Here is an 18540-nt window from a genome sequence, read left to right as displayed (position 1 = left end):
CATAAATTCCAACATAAGTTTCATTATTTTACGTGTTTATTCTTGAGTGTTCGCAAATGCTCACTTTGATCATTTACGTTAACTTCTCATTAATTGATTTAAATATTTGATAGGGATGGAAAATTAGCCAAAATTAATTCATTGTTATTCTTACCCTTCTTTTTAATTAGTTGATAAACATTAATAATAAGAACCAAATACATAGAAAAAATAAAGTTAAAAATTAAAATATAAAATTTTGAAACGTACTAACCAAAGAGAGAGAACTAAAAGTTAAAGGGGCACTTGCAAAAATGGTATAATAAGTTATAATAATTAAGTTCATAGCACTTACACTTTATTATTTGCGAAAATGACAAAAATAAAGTCCAACCCATACATCAAGAGGTAAAATGTCATAAATGTCCTAGTTACTAATATGCATTCGATACACCTTATACATGTCTGATACACCTAATACCCCATCTGATACTTCTTGATACACATGATACTTTTTGATACACCTGATACTCTTTGATACACCTGATATCTTTTGATACACACCTGAAATATCTTGATACACATTATAGTACTCCTTGTTACATTTGATTTTTCTTGATACACTTAATACCCCTTAGGCCTTGATAGTTTAATATACTTAAAGACTTCATTTATAAGTTTGATACACCGCTAATAAACTTGTTATGCTTCATTGGTACACTCAACAAATTTGATATGTTTGATGTACATGATATGTTTGATACACCCGATGCACTGCAGATACACTTGGTATTCTTCACTTGTACATTTGATTGATTAAATATAGTTGATATGCTTGAAGTCCTACTTATACACTTGATATACACTTGTAAACTTGATTCATATACTTGATAATGATTCACTTTGCTGATATGCTTTAACAATATATTGTTCATATACTTAATAATAATATATTGAGTTACATCATTCATATACTTAATAATACTTCAATGAACTGCATAAAATTTGAAAAAACAAAAGTAACGCAGTAAGTATATTAACCAACTAATACATATAGTATAAGTATATCACAACATTGATATACAAAATTGAGACAAAGTAAAACCAAAACAAAATCAATGTAAAAAAAAAATAAAACAAAATCACTTGGAATCAGATTCAATTCAAAATACACATCGAATAAAGTAAAAAAAAAAAAAAATCACAAATGAAGTTAAATTACTCCGATCAACAACCATTATATTTCATTGCAATTATTGTATTATTGATATTCTAAAATCAAGATTAAGATAGAAAAAATAAACAATTTTTTCAGTATAAGAATAAACAAATAATTAGAGCCTTAAAAAGTGGAAGAATAAATAAATAAGGGAAATTGCAATGGATGACTAGTTTAGCAATAATAATTAAGGATACAACAACATTTTAAAAAAATTGCAAATATAGCAAAACTATCACTGATAGACTTGTATTGCTGATAGACTCATATGATATATCAGTGATTGACCAATATTTGCAACATGGTTTATGAGTGATAAACTTGTATCATTGATAGAATTTGACAAATTGTGCTATATACTTAATTAATTTGAATTTAATTGCTAAATTTGCAACAACCCCAATAAATAATGGGTAGGAGATTAAAAAGAGAGAAAAATAAGTTATTGAAAAGTAGTTTAGAAATAATAAGAAACGTAAGATGGAGAGTAGTTTTATAAGTGAAAATTTTGTCATATTTGTAAAATTTGAACGCAACGTGCTATATTTACTATATTATATTCTTAAAATACTACCCTATGCAATTTTTAGAAATTAAAAGTGTAATATCGGGTAATCGAGAAACAAAGAATTAATTATATAGACGTGTGTATTGGTAACGTATATTTTTGGATCTACTATTGTAGGTTGTGGTGAAGGGTTTAGAAGAATATGATTGTTGTTGTTGTTTGAAGATGAGAATAATAATGATAATAATAATGAAATAAAAAGGTGAGAGGTAGGGGGTAAAATAGGAATTTGGTTGAGTCAAATGAGCGTCACATGATCTTCAGGTGGGGGGGCACCGACAAATGACGATGGTGACCCTACTGGCTACTCTGCTTCAACGGATGGCTCATCATTTATTCAAATATCCTTTTTCAATAATCACTTCTACATTCCAATTATTTTCCACCTTCTACTCTCCAAAGTCCTATTTGCTTGGTTACAACAAACCACTTCTTCCTTTCTTTTTGTTTCTTATTTCCTCCTTTCTTCTTTCTCCATCATCTCTTTTCTCTCCCTAAACGTATAATTTTATAAATATTTAAACTCAACTATCTATAATTTCTTATATATATATATATATATAAATAAATTGGGATAACAAAACTCTTAAAAACGTTTTAATAACTGCGATCTCTTGTCTTTGAAAATATACTGATCTTACTTGACTTGAGCTCATGTTCACAATATTTATTTTATTATTGATAGACATTAATAAGTTTTATTACTCGTTTATATATAGAATATGAAATTTGTTATATTTTAAACAGATTTATCATATTTAAAAATTCTTCGTATGTGAGTACGTGTATATATATATATATATATATTATTTTATTTATTGTAAATACATGTGATTGAAAATACAATATATTTACGATTCACTTTTTGTGTATTATGCTTTGTTCTTGTTCCCTTTCTTTCACTACACACACTCAACATGAGTTTCTGCCACTTCGAGATTTTTGGTGATCGGAATCCATTAATTGAAATATAAATATTATAAAGACCCGAGAACTTTTATATATATATTATTTGAGGTATTTAGGATTTAAAATTCATGTTCATTGGTCCAAGGACGGAGGGTTCACATTTTGTAAAAGCCATTCAAAAAACCTCAAATCTAAAAGTTGACTAATTAGAACTCCAGTTGGAAGCTAATCGAATTTAAGTGAAACAAAGAATTTCCAATCCAATTAACAAAGTGTTTTGCTAATTTTAATATGATTCAGTATCGTCTGTACGGCTCCGATCCAACAGCAGAGGCAATGGAATTGATGTGGACGTCCGATGACCAAAGGAACAGATATCATTTGTTCGAAAAAGCTTATTAGATCCTCCATGAAACTCCACTCCAAGGATTCCATACCACAATGCTCTGTTTTTATCTCTCTTTAAAAGTCCATTGTGAAAAGAGGGAGGTGATAAAGGATTCGGTGTGGGCATGTTTATGATGAATCATGCATCTTCAAGTGGCTTAAGAATCACAATTCTTGTCCTTTGTGTACAAAGCCATTGCCACTGCTGCAGGAGGAGGACTCAACGTCATAATTCTTCATTTCTTTTTCTGGGGTTCTCCCTATTTTGGATTGTAATTCAATTAATTACTCATTCTTCCCAAAAAGGAAAAATCTTCGATCCTTGTATTTTTTTTACTACTTCTGGTACTAATGATTACAACTTAGCAATGTTAATACTATGCACAAATTCAAATCTTGTGACATTCTCATCACTACATTTTCTTTTTCTAATCCTAATCTCTGTTTTTTCGTTTATAACATTTGACGATTTTGCGTCCCAGTTAAAAGAGTTTAAATGGGAGGAACACAGAATTTATAGGGTGTAGTAGTAATATAAGTAGTTTACAATATATATATATATAATTTGGGAAAATATGAATCATATTGTATAAGAAAGAATAACAAGAGGGAAAAGAATTTTTGTTTTGGTTTGAAGAAAGGGAAACTGACCATGTGATGATGGGAAGCAAGCATTTTGTAGTTGCACTTTCATCACCAAATGGTGTTTTCTTTTTTATCTTTCAGCTTCATCTTCATCATCTTTTACTACATTTGAAGCATCTTTCTTTTCTTCCTCCTTACTTTCTTCACTTTCTTTCTTCACTTCTTCCACCTTTGCTAAATCATAGTTATTTTCTTCCTCTGAATCAGAATCGTTCTTCACTTCTTCCTCCTTTACATCAGAAGCGTTCTTCATTTCTTCCTCCTTTACATCAGAATCGTTCTTCATTTCTTCCTCTGAATCAGAATCGTTCTTCACTTCTTCCTCCTTTACATCAGAAGCATTCTTCATTTCTTCCTCTGAATCCGAATCATCCTTCATCTTTCCCTTTGCATTAGAACCATCATTTGTTTCTTCAGTTGAATTTGACAAATCTTTTGTTTCTTTTTCATTTGAAGCATCATTTGTTTCTTCTTTTTCACTAGAAGCATCATGGGCTTCTTCTTTTTTGTCAGAAGCATCCTTCGTTTCTTCTTTTTCACTAGAAGCATCACTGGCTTCCTTTTCGTCAGAAGCGTCCTTCGTTTCTTCTTTTTCACTAGAAGCATTGCTGGCTTCTTTTTTGTCAGAAGCTTCCTTCGTCTCTTCGTTTTCACTTTCACTAGAAGAAGCATCACTGGCTTCTTTTTTGCCAGAAGCGTCTTTCGTTTCTTCAGTTGTCTTAAAAGCGTCTTTCGTTTCTTCAATTACACTAGACATGATGGCTTCCCTTTCTTCAATTACAGTAGGAGATGCATCTTTCCTTTCTTCTTCATTTGCAATTGAGCCATCTTTTGTTTCTTCACTTCCATTAGGCATTTCCTCCTTCGTTTCTTGGGTTACATTAGAGGCAGCGTCCTTGGTGTTTTCAGTTACTTTAGAAGCCTCCTTCTCTTCGTCACTTTTGTCAGAGTCATCCTTTGCTTCTTCCGTGTCCTCGACCCTGCAGATGACTACTAACGGTCCTAGCTGAGAATCCATTTCTTTGATTTTCGAGGTTAACAATCTCAAGTTTTGAAGACCTCTAAGGTGGTCAAGTGATGATGCCTGGAAGAGCCATTAGAAATGTAATTAGAAAAGACATAAAGACACAAATGTAATTGATGAAAATGAAGCTTACTGAATACAATCATTGTCTTATATGATACACGATGAATAGACTCCAGATTATACAGCACTGTTAACATCAGTACTCTTAGAAGTTTAAATTTTAGCATAAATTTAGTCCTTTACCTATTCTAAACTTAACAGCTTGACCCACTAGGATGACTTAATTACCACCATTCAATCAAATCGAGGTATCTATCTCGAAGATTGAATCCAAGTTCTCAACTATTTAGCTTTTCCACAAAAGAAAGAGAAAGGGACACAGCTAATTAGCTATATCTTTTCTCTTTATACCTCCTTCCCATTCATCCAGGGTCTTGGATTCCATTGTGTCAGGATGTGTGTGATAAGCATACTAATCATATTACGACTGTATGCGTACTATAAGAATAGGTATTAAACAGATTGAAGGTAACATAAAATAAAGTGAATGGAACTCAAATCATTTATAGATTAGGAGAGAAATTATACCACATACTATCTGCACCTAAGGTTTTCCTATGATTTTACCCAATATAAATGAACGGAAGGTTAAATTAAATCACAATGAGGGCATACATCTTATGGTTACAAGAACAAATTAACTCAAAGAAATATACATATATACATACACACAAATTGAAACTATTAACTAATTACAAAAGTAGCAACCAAAAACAACAATTACTGACATAAAATCTATTCTCATCCAAATATTAGGGGTCAATCAAGCTCATTAACGCTAAATTTGAGTTCACATCCACCCAAAGAGCAAACTTAACTCCAGATCACATCTGCACCATTTATTGTCTCATTAAGTCTAGTGCAGTTAAGTATTTAATCATATACAAGTGAGGTCTCTTAGCTAGTCAAATATTTAAACCAAAACTAAATCACAAAAGATGCACTCCTCCTTATGATCAAGATGAAGTGTAATTCTAATATTTATGTTCAATGAGAACCGAAAATTCATACAGACAAAGCATACAAAATCTTTATGAGACTCATGCCCATGGAAAATCAATATGCTTATCACAGTCAAAGTATAAATCAAAATGAGCATATTTCATATCAGATCACACTTTGATATATGAATGTTTTTCTCAGTTTGTCTGATAACTCTAGCAGTGATTCCACAAAGTAAATTCCCATTAGAAAAGTTATAAATGAATTCAAATAACTTTGCAAAACCTCACCTCTTCAAGCTGTTGCTGTCTATGTATAAGAGTCTCTTCATTGGCTTCCTTGTGTACAGAGTGAAGAATGTGGAGCAAATGAGAATCAAAACTCTCTGAACAATGTTGCGCTATCAAACAATAAGGAACAGGGGATTGACAACCCAAATTATGGAAGGGGCAATTCACAAGCTTCATTGGACAAACAGTTATACAATGGCGATCCATTTCACGTCTCATAATAAAGGCAGAACACTTCTGTTCACATAAAATTATCTTGAAGGGGCAAATGGAATCATGCTGTTCTGCGTGGCTTGCACAAAATCTTGCAGTGCAGCCTTCATTTGTGCAAGTTAAAGACCTAAAGCCACAGTTTTCAACATGCCCAGCTAGTTCTTCTACAGAGTGAAATTTCTTATCACAATGAAACTCACTTTTAAAATCTACATTCTTAAGCAAAGTTTGAGCAATTGCTTCTCTCCTATCAAGTGGCCAAAAGCCATTAACATCCATTTCTTGAACGAAATCATCTATCTTATCCTCTCTTTTTTCACTTAGAATCCATCCTGAAACTCTACTAAACAAATTTCTCTTGGTAGCAGAAAAATCATCAACAAAATCAGAGATAATGTCGTAAGGGTGATCAGATACCTCAGCTTCTGAGGGATTATCTAAAATTACAGATTCGGCAACACAAGTTTCGCTCCTCATTGTAAGATAATCCACCATTTCTTTCCTGATATCGGCAGCCACTGAGCCAGGGGTTCGAAAGATGTCGCCACTGGTATTATCGACACAAGCGGTGGACAATCCAGGAAGAAGAACCTGAGCAAGTTTATGAACAATTTCGGCATCGCAAAGCTCGCAATGAATGAAAGGCTCTTTGATCTCTTCATCCTCAATCTTCTCCGGTATGATTTCTTTATCCGTGGTGGGAAGATCCACATTGGGAGATTCCTAAAACACAAAGATAATGGTTGTTGACCGTTAAAACGTGAAATTCGAGGAAGCAATTGAAAATAAAGATGCATTTAGAGAAGAATACCGCGTCCATTTTGGTGAAGGCAAGGGAAACACAACAAAAACCTTTTGGTTCTTCTTCTTCAGAGAAATTGTTGGGAGTGAGAGGAAGGATTGAAAGGGGAGATTGATTGGAAAATTGTTGAATATGTCTGAAGAAGAGAGAGAGGGAGGGAGGGAAAGGGAAACAAAAAAAAAAAGCTTGAAATTCAGATTTCAATGGCGGATTAGAATTTAGAATGGGTCAATCAAACGTGGCCTTTTCTTAAAGGTTCTCAAAGTCGTTATATATAATAATAATAATAACAATAAAAGAATCAGTTTGAAACTCCCCTTATTTTCGACAAGCAAACCTCCTAATAAATCTCATTTAAGCTTATAAAGCTGATTCCACCATTTTGGGCTCCTCATATTTTATCTACCGATCATTCTGATTCCACCATTGTTGCCTTGCCTCCTCCTGATCTCTATCACTATCACCCTTTCAGCACTCTTTTCAACCCCTCCAACCAACACTTTCTTCGAAATCAGAAGGATTTGAACATCTTTTCTTGCACACTTCCACTCCTTTCCTACTTCTTAACAAGGCATTGGAGTGCAGGTATGTACATGTATGATTTTGAGCATTCATCATATCCTTTTGGGATTCTTCATTTGGAATACACCTCATCTTCTGCAACTAATTGAAAACAATCAACCCTACTCACAAATTTGTCATATACTTTGTTTTCTAGCACAAGACCAAGTTCTAGATATTGAACCACACTTGCATCAAAATCAACTTTTTCTAATAATAAACCTATCATTTTCTATAAGAACTAAAATAATGAACATAAATTAGGCATTACAATGATAACAAAAAAGATATCTAAATAAATGGCTAAAAGGTCAATGATTTAATATATGTTGGCCGCCTAAGTAAGAATTAATTTTCTACAAGCTTTTTTGATATCCAAATATTGTAGGATAAGATGAATTGTCTCGCAAGATTAGGCAAGATAGGCATATGTTAACCTAAATACTCTTAAATATAAAAGAATAAAAATACCAAAAGATGTCCATATCTACTGTCTAGTTTATATATTTAAAAATTATAGAAGTACATGTTTATGGTACTCCAATGTTGTATACATAAATAAAAACATCAAAAATGATCATATGCTTCCTCACAAAACTCCAAAGCCATTACATTACACCAAAATTTAAGTAACTTCAATTGAAAATCAAAATGAAAAATAAAATAAAATAGGAAACTTGAACAAATCCTGTATTTACCACTGATTGTTGAGTACACTAAGAAATACCATGCCCCAAACATCAATAAAAAAAGGTCTCCTAGAAAGATATGTGAATTTGGATATACAGAAACAAGTCATGGAGCAAGAGATCTTCAGCTTGAAACCGAACTATCCTCTGCACCCAAGAAGGTTGCATCCTGAAGGTTTGTTGTCGAGCCAATCAGTTGAAGGGCCTTGGCGACTTCGAGCATCGAAGGTCGTTTTTCAGGCATCAAAGAAGTGCATTGGAGAGCAATGTCTAGAGCCTCCAGCATCTGTTGTTGACAATGTTCTGAGACACTCGGGTCCAGGACTTGGGAAGCTCCATTGGTTATGTTCACCTTCCTTCTCACCCACTGAACGACATCAAGAGAGTCCTCTGTTGATTCCGATCGCTCGGCTTGTCTACCAGTCAAGAGTTCTAGCAACACTACACCAAAGCTGTACACATCCATTTGCTCTGTTGCTTTTTTGTTGTATTTATATTCTGTATTAAGAATGATAAATGAAATATGACTCTTTAGATACCACTTCACTTACCCTTGAATACTATACTGGCAACATATTTTGAACAATGACTTGTGGATCTTAGTAGAAAATGAACTTGGTTAGGTTACTCGTGAAATCAAGCCATGTTTGATAACCATTAGAATTTTCATTTTCTGTTTTTGAAAATTGGCTTATTTCCTCCTAATTTCTTACCATGGTCTTCATATCTCTCAAGCAAAAGGGTTCAATTCTTAGCCAAATTTTAAAAAGAAAAAAAAAAAGAAAAACTACTTTTTTTCTAATTTTGGAAACTTCCACTTGGTTTTTCAAAACATTGCTAGAAAATAAAGAATAAAGAAAGAAATTTAGAAGTTGAATTAATATTTATAGGCTTCATTTTGAAAAACTAAAAACCAAATACCAAATGATTACTAAATGGGACAATAGTTATCAAAAGAATCCTAAACTCAACTCCAATAAAAATGATGTTTTTCTGGATCATAAAAGTTTTTAAAGCACCCTAGCTTACTAATTATCTAATTCAATGTTGACAATAAAACTGTATACCCGGTGCAATATAGCAGGAGTGAGAAGATTCCGAAGCTACTGTCGAGTGAAATGCCGACTCTCCAACAATATGGTGAAGAGCAAAATCAGTGAGTTTTGGGACAAAGTCGGCGTCCAGTAGAATGTTCGACGACTTGACGTTTCGATGAAGTAAATGTGGGACATAGTCTTTGTGAATGTACGCTAGTCCTTGAGCAACCTCAATGGCAATTCTCAATCTCACATTCCAATTCAGACATGAATCATTTCTGCATATCAAGTCAGCCAAGCTTCCTTTGTGTAAGAATTCGTAAATCAGAAAAATGGCATCATCAGAATGGCAAAACCCCAGAATTTTGATGATATTTTTGTGTCTAATCTTGGCCAATGTCTTGATCTCAGCTTTCAACGACTTCCACGAACGTCTCCCAAAATTAATGAGTTTCTTTACAGCGATCAGTTCACGGCTTGGTAAGCTTAAAATGAATACTTGGCCAAAAGCTCCTCCACATCCTTGTGCAGTTTTCTCATTCATCCCCATGACCAACTCATGCTCACTGATTCTAAGAGGATAGAAGTAGACCGAATGCCAGTTATCGAGTCTGGACTTCGGTCTGTAGGATCGATAATACAAAATGAACCCAGCAGCTAAACTCAGAACTCCTAAAACACAAGCTAGAGAGATGAGAGCACATGTCATTTTGTTAAGTCCATACATATGGTTTGTTGGATGGCCATGAGGACAAGGAGTTTGCAAACCAGGGCCACAAAGATCAGGATTTCCTTGCAGAAATGAAGCTGGTAACCCCGAAATCAAAGAGAATGGAACAGAGCCCGATAATCGATTGAACGAAACATTAAAGAGGGCAAGCTTTAAGTTTTCGAGTCCTTGAGGAATTGAACCAGTGAGATTGTTATCAGAAAGATCAAGATAAGTTAACACAGGTAGATTTGCAAGGGAAGTGGGAATTCCTCCAGTAAGACTATTGCCAGCTAAGGACAAAGAGACCAGTTTCTTGCAGTTTTTCGGCTCGGGAATTCGACCAGAAAGAGAATTATGTGATAAATTAATTATACTCATTAATGGCGAATCACAGAAGTTTGGTGGCAATTCACCATAAAAGCGATTGAGCGAAACAGAGAATCGATACAAGCTTCGAATCGACCCAAGACCCCAAGGTATTTTACTGGAAAAGCTGTTGTTGTCGAGCTGAACTTGCTCAAGGTGAGCAGCCATTGATATAGACTCTGGAATTTCACCAGAGAAACCATTGTTTTCAGCTCTAATGAGCTTAATCTTAGGTAATGACCACAAAGCTTCAGGAAAATCCCCAGAAAACCCATTATTCTGAACTTGAAACCTTTCAAGATTCAAGCATTGGTTCAAGGAATTAGGCAAACTTCCTGCGAAAAAATTGGTATGAACACTAAAACTCACAAGGCTTTTTCCACTACAAAACCCATTTGGGAAAGACCCCACAAGCTTATTCTCAGAAACATCAAAATACACCAAATTTTTCAAAGAAGAACCCAACATTTCGGGGATTTTCCCAGTGAGATTGTTCTGAGAAAGATCCAAAACACTCAAACTTCTCAAGCCCAACAAAGACGAAGGGATTTCACCATAGAAACCAGAGCTATGAAGCAACAACTCCTCAAGTTTCTCAAGCTTCCCAATCTCACTAGGAATTTCACTCAACAGATAAGAATTTTCAGACAAATCAACGACCAGAAGTTCAGTCAGATTATGAAAAACAAGAGAAGGCACTGTACCAGAAATCAAGTTGCTTCTAAGATTGAGAATTTGTAGACTCTTCAAAGCCCCAATGCCCTCAGGAATCTTCCCTTCAACGTGATTCTTCCCAAAATCAAGCACTCGCAAAGAGCTAAACAGAGAAATCTGATCTGGGATCGTCCCCCAAATAAGATTATTACTCAGATTCAAAGTCTCCAAGGACCTGCACTGCGAGAGATGAAGAGGAATCGGCTGATTAAATCGATTGTCAGCAAGATTAAGATGAGCCAAACGAGGGAGTTCACAAATGGAAGAAGAAATTTCCCCAGAAAGGTTCAGACCCTGAAGATCAATGGCGGAAACCGAAAGCAAAGAAGGAGAAGAGGAGGTGACACAAGCAATTCCAGTCCAATTACAGAAATGGGTCTGAGAAGAAGAAACCCAATTCGAGAGAGAGTTTGTTGAATCTTTAATGGAGGCTTTAAAGGTCAAAAGGGTTGGTTCCTCAGATGAAGAATAACCCAAAATGAAGAAAGCGAAGGCCAAAGAGAGCAAGAATGGGGGTTTGAAGGGGGAAGCCATGGGAGGGAGTGAGAGTGAGCTCTGTACTTCAGTACTCCACTTATATATATACATATATATAACGAAGAAGAAAGGGAGTGAGAAATTTGTTGGAAAAAGTCATGAGCCTTTTACTTTGGGAAAAAAATTCTCGAGAAACGATTTTTTGGGGAAAGAAATTGACTTGGAAAGAATTAAGAATTAAAAAAGTTGAGGGATTCATATAATAATATAATGGTTGATTTGAATCACGGGTATAGTTTTTGGCCAATAAATGACAAAATGTTGAAACATTGGCCCCTTCTTTCTTCCTGCATGGCGTTCCTTTCAAAGGGGAGGAAGTGCCAAATTTTTACTTATAATAAATATTTCAGCTTTTTATTTTTCATAAATATTTGCAAAACCACTCCAAATATTTATAAAATATATCCAAATTTTAGCTTTATGTTTTTCAAATGGTAATAAAAATGGGTCTAATTGCGATGAAACTCTAGACATGAATGAGATTCATTACTTTTCATTGTGATTAAAATTTATTATTATTGTTACCTTTACCTCTGAGGATCAAACGGTAACAATAACAACATTGGATGCTAATTAACTGTGATTATATTCTTGAAGTTCGAGTGAATATGCTTTGTGCTCAAATGAATGCTATATGAACAAGGTGGATTTGCATGTGGTATCGAGATTTAAGGTGTGAAAAGCAAAGATAAAGATGATTGTAACTAAAAATTAGAAAATCTAGTTATGGGAGGAAGTAAGAATTATATTGTATGTAAATTGGATCACCAATATTGTTTATTAAGCACATATTGGATTGTTCAAATGGAGGTGTTGGTGGGACACAAGAGAGAACACCAAAGGACAGGTGAAATGTCAAAAGGAAAGAGTAGTAATAATAATCATCATCGTCGTCGTCATCATGATACATGACAAATATCGTATTCGAAGTTGAAAATCAGGTGAGATGAGCTTAGATGCTCTTTAGCTATATCACAAGTATTTAACTATAGGAATAACTAGAGTACACGAAAGACAAATTACACAGTACATTTCCGTAACCTAGTTTGGCAAATACAACCTATATCTGGAGAGCTTCTTTAGTCAGATAAGAAATATTGTTGAGATTAAAAAGTTTGTAACTTAACCTTAAAAGTTACATTAATAAGTTATCATCATAACTTAACCGTATAAACTCAGGCTTTCTCTGACGATAAACTTGAATCTCCTTGAGACGAATTCAGGCTCTCCTGAATTCTTTGACCGCAGTACAATTATCTCAGTCTTCATTCATATTTCTTATCAATTGATACTCTGTCAAATTCCTTGACGATCTTCAATAATCTGTCATAATGCAGAAGGTACTCGATTTACCTTCGTACATATTCTTCACCAAAAATATAAACTGTTGAACACCGCTGTGAAGAATAATTTTACAAACTTCTTTTTAAAGGACAAAAAATGAAGAACTTACAATAAAATATTTCTAAATATGAGGAATATCTTTTTCTTTAAATGAGATATTTAAGAAAAAAATTCTGACTCCTTATTAAAAGATATTAATAAATGATCCTAAACATAAAGAAGATACTTTACCTTTTATTAAATAAAAATAAAACTAATTTCATATTTGTCAAAAAATCTAACTGAAGTGTTTTCGCTTTTGTTGATTTATTTGTATTAATATGCAAACTTAAGCATTATTATAGTATATTTCTATTTATTCACAAGAGTTATATATAGAGAGAATAAAATGGTTGTCGCAAAAATAGCAAAAAAAATGATGATTAATAACATTCATGTCACTATATTTTCTAATTGTAAAAGTAACAAATTTAAAAGTCGTAACCCTATACTTACAGTTTAATATTACTAATTTTGCCACATTCGCAAGATGCAAAAAATAGATGACATTGACGGTTTTTTTCTAAATGTTTTTATCATTTAATGTAATTTCTCCGAAACAAAACTACTAAAAAACAAAATTCATTTCATTTAAAATTTTATATGAAGTGTAAATTTAGTATCAAATATTTTATTTTTCACAATTTTTCGTTATAGATCTTGTAATTATTTTAGTTTTTTTAAGTAAGTAAATATATAGAGGTAATATTTAAAAAGTAGAAAATACTAAAATGTACTAATAGTGCACATGTTTTTGTGGAAAATAAAACTTCAATTTTCTATGAACAATTTGTAAAAGATTGAAATAAAAATTTAGAAAAGTCTAAAGCTTCTTGAAAAATAAAAAAGTGATGTTTGAATTTTGTTTTTATTACTTTCAAATTATGTTATGATAATTTATGAAAAAGAATCCTAAGTGATGGTGTGGATGAAAGGAAAGAAAAATGGGGACATGACCTTCCACCTACCATTCTAAACCAAACCCTAAACCACATTAGAGAAAGAAAGAAAGAAAAAAAAGAGTACTCATATTTCATCAATAATTTTCTATTAATAAAACAAAATTGTAACATTTTAAAAAATCAATTCTAAAAATACTCTTTCTTTTCTAATTTTTATTTGAATGAGATAAAATAGTTTCTTATTATTATAAATATCATTATAAGAGAGACCTATTTTATTCACTATACATTGTGTTTAGTTTCTACTCTCCCTCACATCGGACTTTTGTGTCATGTGATACTTGTCAAATTGCCAATAAATACAGACATTTTGTGGGTTTTGAAGTACACAAACATTGGTTGAAGTACCCAAAAAATTGGAGACAGTGGATTGGTTAAGTGTTTGTTGTCGCCTTCTCTTATCACATTATCTTGTTGTATCGAGTTACCTTTCTTTACAACGTGTTGTCTGATTCATTCGCCTTCTACTCTCTTCCTCGCGTTATCTCAAAACGCCTACTCAAGCTTAATTCTACTAGCTTCAAAGATTAATTGACAAGAAACCTCTCTATTAGGACACAAGTTTCACACTTGCTGACACACACACTTACATTTCTGGCATGTATGTTAAGGATGAATTTAGTACAGTAATTGCATTACTTTAACTGTTTTACTAGCCTGTTTAATGAGGTCTCAGTTAATATTCTAATTGAATGATAACACTCAATACTTCATTCTTTCTCTAAAAAAGAATGACACGTTTAATGTAGCACTTACTAAACAAGATGCCATATGAACTAATTCTACTTTGTGTGCATCACACTACGAGGAACGTATGTAATTGAAAGCTAAAGAAATGGAAGCGTGAAAGTGATAGTGTTCTTCATTTATAAATTGTCACACCTCAAACTGTATTGTGACAAAAATGTCGAAGTAGTAGGAATATGATGTGAATTTGTTACAACTTTGAAATTTTCTTATCGCAAAATATTATTCTAAACTCTTTTTATACTGTCAACAAAACTCAAAACGCAACAGTAGTCAACCTAAACACCAAGTATAATAAATACCTGTCAAAACGTTTATTAATAACAGCCGTTTGATACATAATTACAACACTTTGACCAAACAACCAATGCTTAACTATTTCCAAAACGTCTGGAGTCATCTCGCCACAAATCCTTCAACTTTCTTATCTGCTTGGCCTAAACGTCTGATGTTGAAAGATGAATTTTTGAAAGAATGTCTAAAAGATTGAAGTTTTATGAAATCCTTTTTTAAATATCTTTTCATAAACATCATTTCGCATAAATAACATCAAATAATTTCATCTTTCATAAACCTTTCTTTATGCTTAACATATTCATGACATAACAATTTCACATAAACATACATTAGTTAACATTCATTCATTTCGTCAAGGATCTCGAATCGTTCTCTATGCTTGGTCTCATTTCTATAGTAGTTTTAGCTGAAATTTTACTTTCTATATTCGAATTAAAAACGAGTCCCACATAAATAAAATTTTAGGCTTATTGGAAATTGAAAATGACAAGGAATTGAAATGGGTCAAGCCACATAACATAATCTCTTGTGTTCTTCGACTTCATTTTTTCCTATTACACTAAGCGGAAATGAGATTTGAATTTATTTACATCTCTCACTCTAAGCTCTCACCTAAAGAAGAAAATGTATGGATGAAGTTGAACTCGTTTTGATCACATTCTCACACACACAAATGAAAGAGGTAAACTTGTATTTATAGGCTTGAATTGATGGGCATGATATGGGCTGTTATATCCTTTGATTTATGATCACTGCTATGCAGCATCACAACGTCTTTGCATTCTTTATTTGACAATATTATCACCAACGACTTTTTTCTTCTAGTGATTTATATCGCCTAGTCGGTTGACGCCAACATAGATCCCTTAATGTACCCCTTCATTTTTTACAAATCCACTTTTTTTCATTAAAAACACGCGTTAAGGCAATAAAGACTATAAAAAGTATGAATAGATAAAAGTTTTATGACAGCAGAAGATTTTACATAACCATTACTCAATTTAATATGGGAATCCCAAAATACCAGTACATTGACAAAAATAATTAAGAAAACTAGTTTTCTTAATGAGACTTAAAAACTAAGCATGCTTTCAAATTATAGATTAGAGAAATTAGAAAAACTAAGGAATCTTTGTCCATCAAGGAAAAAAGAATCCACAAAAAAGTGGACTTTTCTTGATGTACATGACTGTCAAGATAAACATTGTATCAAGAAAAATATTTGTTCTTTGCCATGACCATCAAAAAATCAAACTTTGCGTGCGTCGAGAATGACCAAATTTGTAGTAGTGGTAGCAAAGACCAAGAAGTTATAGATTGTCCTTTTAAAATGATAAATACCCCTAAAATTAAAACAAAACCACCAAGTTTAAAAGATATAAAAAAAACATACAATTACAAAATAATTATTCCAATAAAATTTTACATACAATATCCAACCAAGTAAAGAGAATAGAATCTAAACTTGAACCTATCATTACTCTATTTAATCACAACCTTAACCTATAGATAAAACAAAACCTTTTGAGATTTCTGATAAAGATTTAAAATTAATTAATTTCTCAAGTAAAGAATCTAATAGCGTTTTTGACAAAATTAATCTCCAATTACAACACTTAAATTTAAATACTTCTAAAAATCCATCCACATCAAAAATCAATACTACAAATGAAACCCTATTGAAGATCATAATTTCGAAGATAACAATCAAAGAACAATTCCAAAATCTTACTCTTCAAAAATAACAAATCATAGATATACGAAACTAAAAATTTATTATTCTCAACCTTCCTTTTCTGATATGCAATATGAAGAAAGAAACCAATTAACTCAAGCTTAGCATACAGAAAATGGCATCTCTGAATGGAACATAGATGGAATGACCGAACATCAAATTTTAAATTTAATGCATGAAATGATCTTAGCAGCCACTGCTTATAAAATACATCAAAATACAAACCATCAAATTGCCCAAATTTTCATCTCTCGGTTTACTAAAAATCTAAAAGGATGGCGGGATAATTATGTACCTTCAGATGACAAAGAACGAATTTTAACCTCCATTAAGGTTGAACAAAGTGGTGCAGACATAAATCAAACCCAATATGTTTTAGCAACCTTAATTTACACCATTACAAAAAAAATTATGGGAGAACCCGTTCAATTCCCGGAACAAAGTTCTGAGATACTTTCAAATCTTGCTTGTCCAAAACTTCAAGATTTTCGATGGTACAAAGATGTTTTTCTAAGCAAAGTTTTTACTCAAACAGATTGCAATGATCAATACTGAAAAGAAAAATTCCTTTCAAGATTATCAAAATTATTCGCTGAAAAAGCACGTCAAACTCTTAGACAAACCTTTCAAGGAACAATTAACGTTATCAATAATGAAGGATTAGCTTTATGTACGGGTCTCAAATTAAAACCAAAAATAAAAACGAATTCCACAAACAATGACAAGAGCTCGGATCTTTTCTGCCCAATATAGTTATGAAAAAATACAATCTCCTTCGGCACTAAAACAACCCAAGAAGTAAAAAAGAAAATTCTTTCGAAAACCTTATAGGAATGAATGATATTATCAAAACAATCCGAATAAACAAAATTATAAATCTAGATCGAAGAAGAAATATAAAAATAATAAATCTACAAAAAAATGAAAAAAAATTATATGTTACAAATGTAGACAAAAAAGACCTATAGCCGTTTGAAAATTCAATTATTAAATTTACTAAATCCTTCAAACCCCTCATCATCTTCCGATCAAAATGAAGAATCTTTTTTTAATCACCAATTTCACTTTCAATTCCTCCAAGTTTGAAGCAAATCTTCATTTTCATAATTTTTTTTTGCTAGAAAATGATCTACTAAACACGTCTTTGTTATTTATAATTTTTATTTTGAGCTTTTGTTTTTGTTTGTATTTTCTTAACTTTCTGTTCCTCCCCTTCATAATCCATACTTTTTCATATTCTTAATACTCATTTTTATATTCGTGAATTCAATTGTAATTATTTATATAACCAAACATATTTTAACAGACATAGAATGCATGAATTGAATGTTTACCAAGGATAGAGATTGAAATTGGTCACTCGAGTTGATCATACTGAAGTGGTTGTCAGAGTTGTTATTGATGGATGCCAGTGACAATAATCAATTGTCAGTGTTGGCTACGTCAAGGTGGTCATCGAAGTTTCTATAAGAATATTCGTCATAGCCCGAAATTGGTTGTCTGAGTTGTTATTGGAGTGATTGTCTGGTTATGAAAAAATTGGTCGTTGAAGTTGGACACTAAGATGGACATATGAAAGTGATCATCAAAATTAATTCCTAAAGTGTGACAATGACATTTGTCAATGAGTTGATGTACGGTGACAAATGAATGGAGTATTGAAAAATGAAAATATTGGAAGAGAGAGCATTGAAAACATTTGTAGTTATGATTAATTTAATATGAAATTATTTTTTAGTAATTATAATTACAATTAGTT

At 32.4% G+C, this 18540-nt stretch overlaps 2 protein-coding genes across 2 annotated transcripts; both read right to left on the bottom strand.

Moving 5' to 3' along the window:
* Positions 1 to 3559: 3559 nt before the first annotated feature.
* Positions 3560 to 7688, bottom strand: LOC101209212 (FK506-binding protein 5). Its single transcript, XM_031884013.1, has 3 exons — positions 7051 to 7688; positions 6027 to 6962; positions 3560 to 4791 (listed from the first exon to the last, which is right to left on the bottom strand). The coding sequence occupies exons 1-3, from the start codon at positions 7057 to 7059 to the stop codon at positions 3778 to 3780; spliced, it is 1959 nt and encodes a 652-aa protein (XP_031739873.1). The 5' UTR covers positions 7060 to 7688; the 3' UTR covers positions 3560 to 3777.
* Positions 7689 to 8080: 392 nt separating this feature from the next.
* On the bottom strand, positions 8081 to 11826 carry LOC101222175 (probably inactive leucine-rich repeat receptor-like protein kinase At5g06940). The gene is made up of 2 exons (XM_004144611.3): positions 9359 to 11826; positions 8081 to 8789 (listed from the first exon to the last, which is right to left on the bottom strand). The coding sequence occupies exons 1-2, from the start codon at positions 11706 to 11708 to the stop codon at positions 8416 to 8418; spliced, it is 2724 nt and encodes a 907-aa protein (XP_004144659.2). The 5' UTR covers positions 11709 to 11826; the 3' UTR covers positions 8081 to 8415.
* Positions 11827 to 18540: the final 6714 nt, after the last annotated feature.

Source organism: Cucumis sativus, chromosome 4 (genome assembly GCF_000004075.3).
Source record: "Cucumis sativus cultivar 9930 chromosome 4, Cucumber_9930_V3, whole genome shotgun sequence".
In the NCBI taxonomy this organism is placed as follows: domain Eukaryota; kingdom Viridiplantae; phylum Streptophyta; class Magnoliopsida; order Cucurbitales; family Cucurbitaceae; genus Cucumis; species Cucumis sativus.
The sequence above is the reverse complement of the archived record's forward strand: the minus strand, read 5'-3'. Positions and strand labels throughout refer to the sequence as shown.

Bases quoted from the DNA above. Each gene is read 5' to 3' on its own strand.
- LOC101209212 (XM_031884013.1), bottom strand. The intron at 4,792-6,026 runs GTGAGGTTTTGC...TGGCTCTTCCAG, and splicing joins GACAGCAACAGCTTGAAGAG to GCATCATCACTTGACCACCT.
- LOC101222175 (XM_004144611.3), bottom strand. From the start codon at position 11,708: ATGTATATATATAAGTGGAGTACTGAAGTACAGAGCTCACTCTCACTC. The intron at 8,790-9,358 runs GTATACAGTTTT...TTCTTAATACAG, and splicing joins CTCCTGCTATATTGCACCGG to AATATAAATACAACAAAAAA.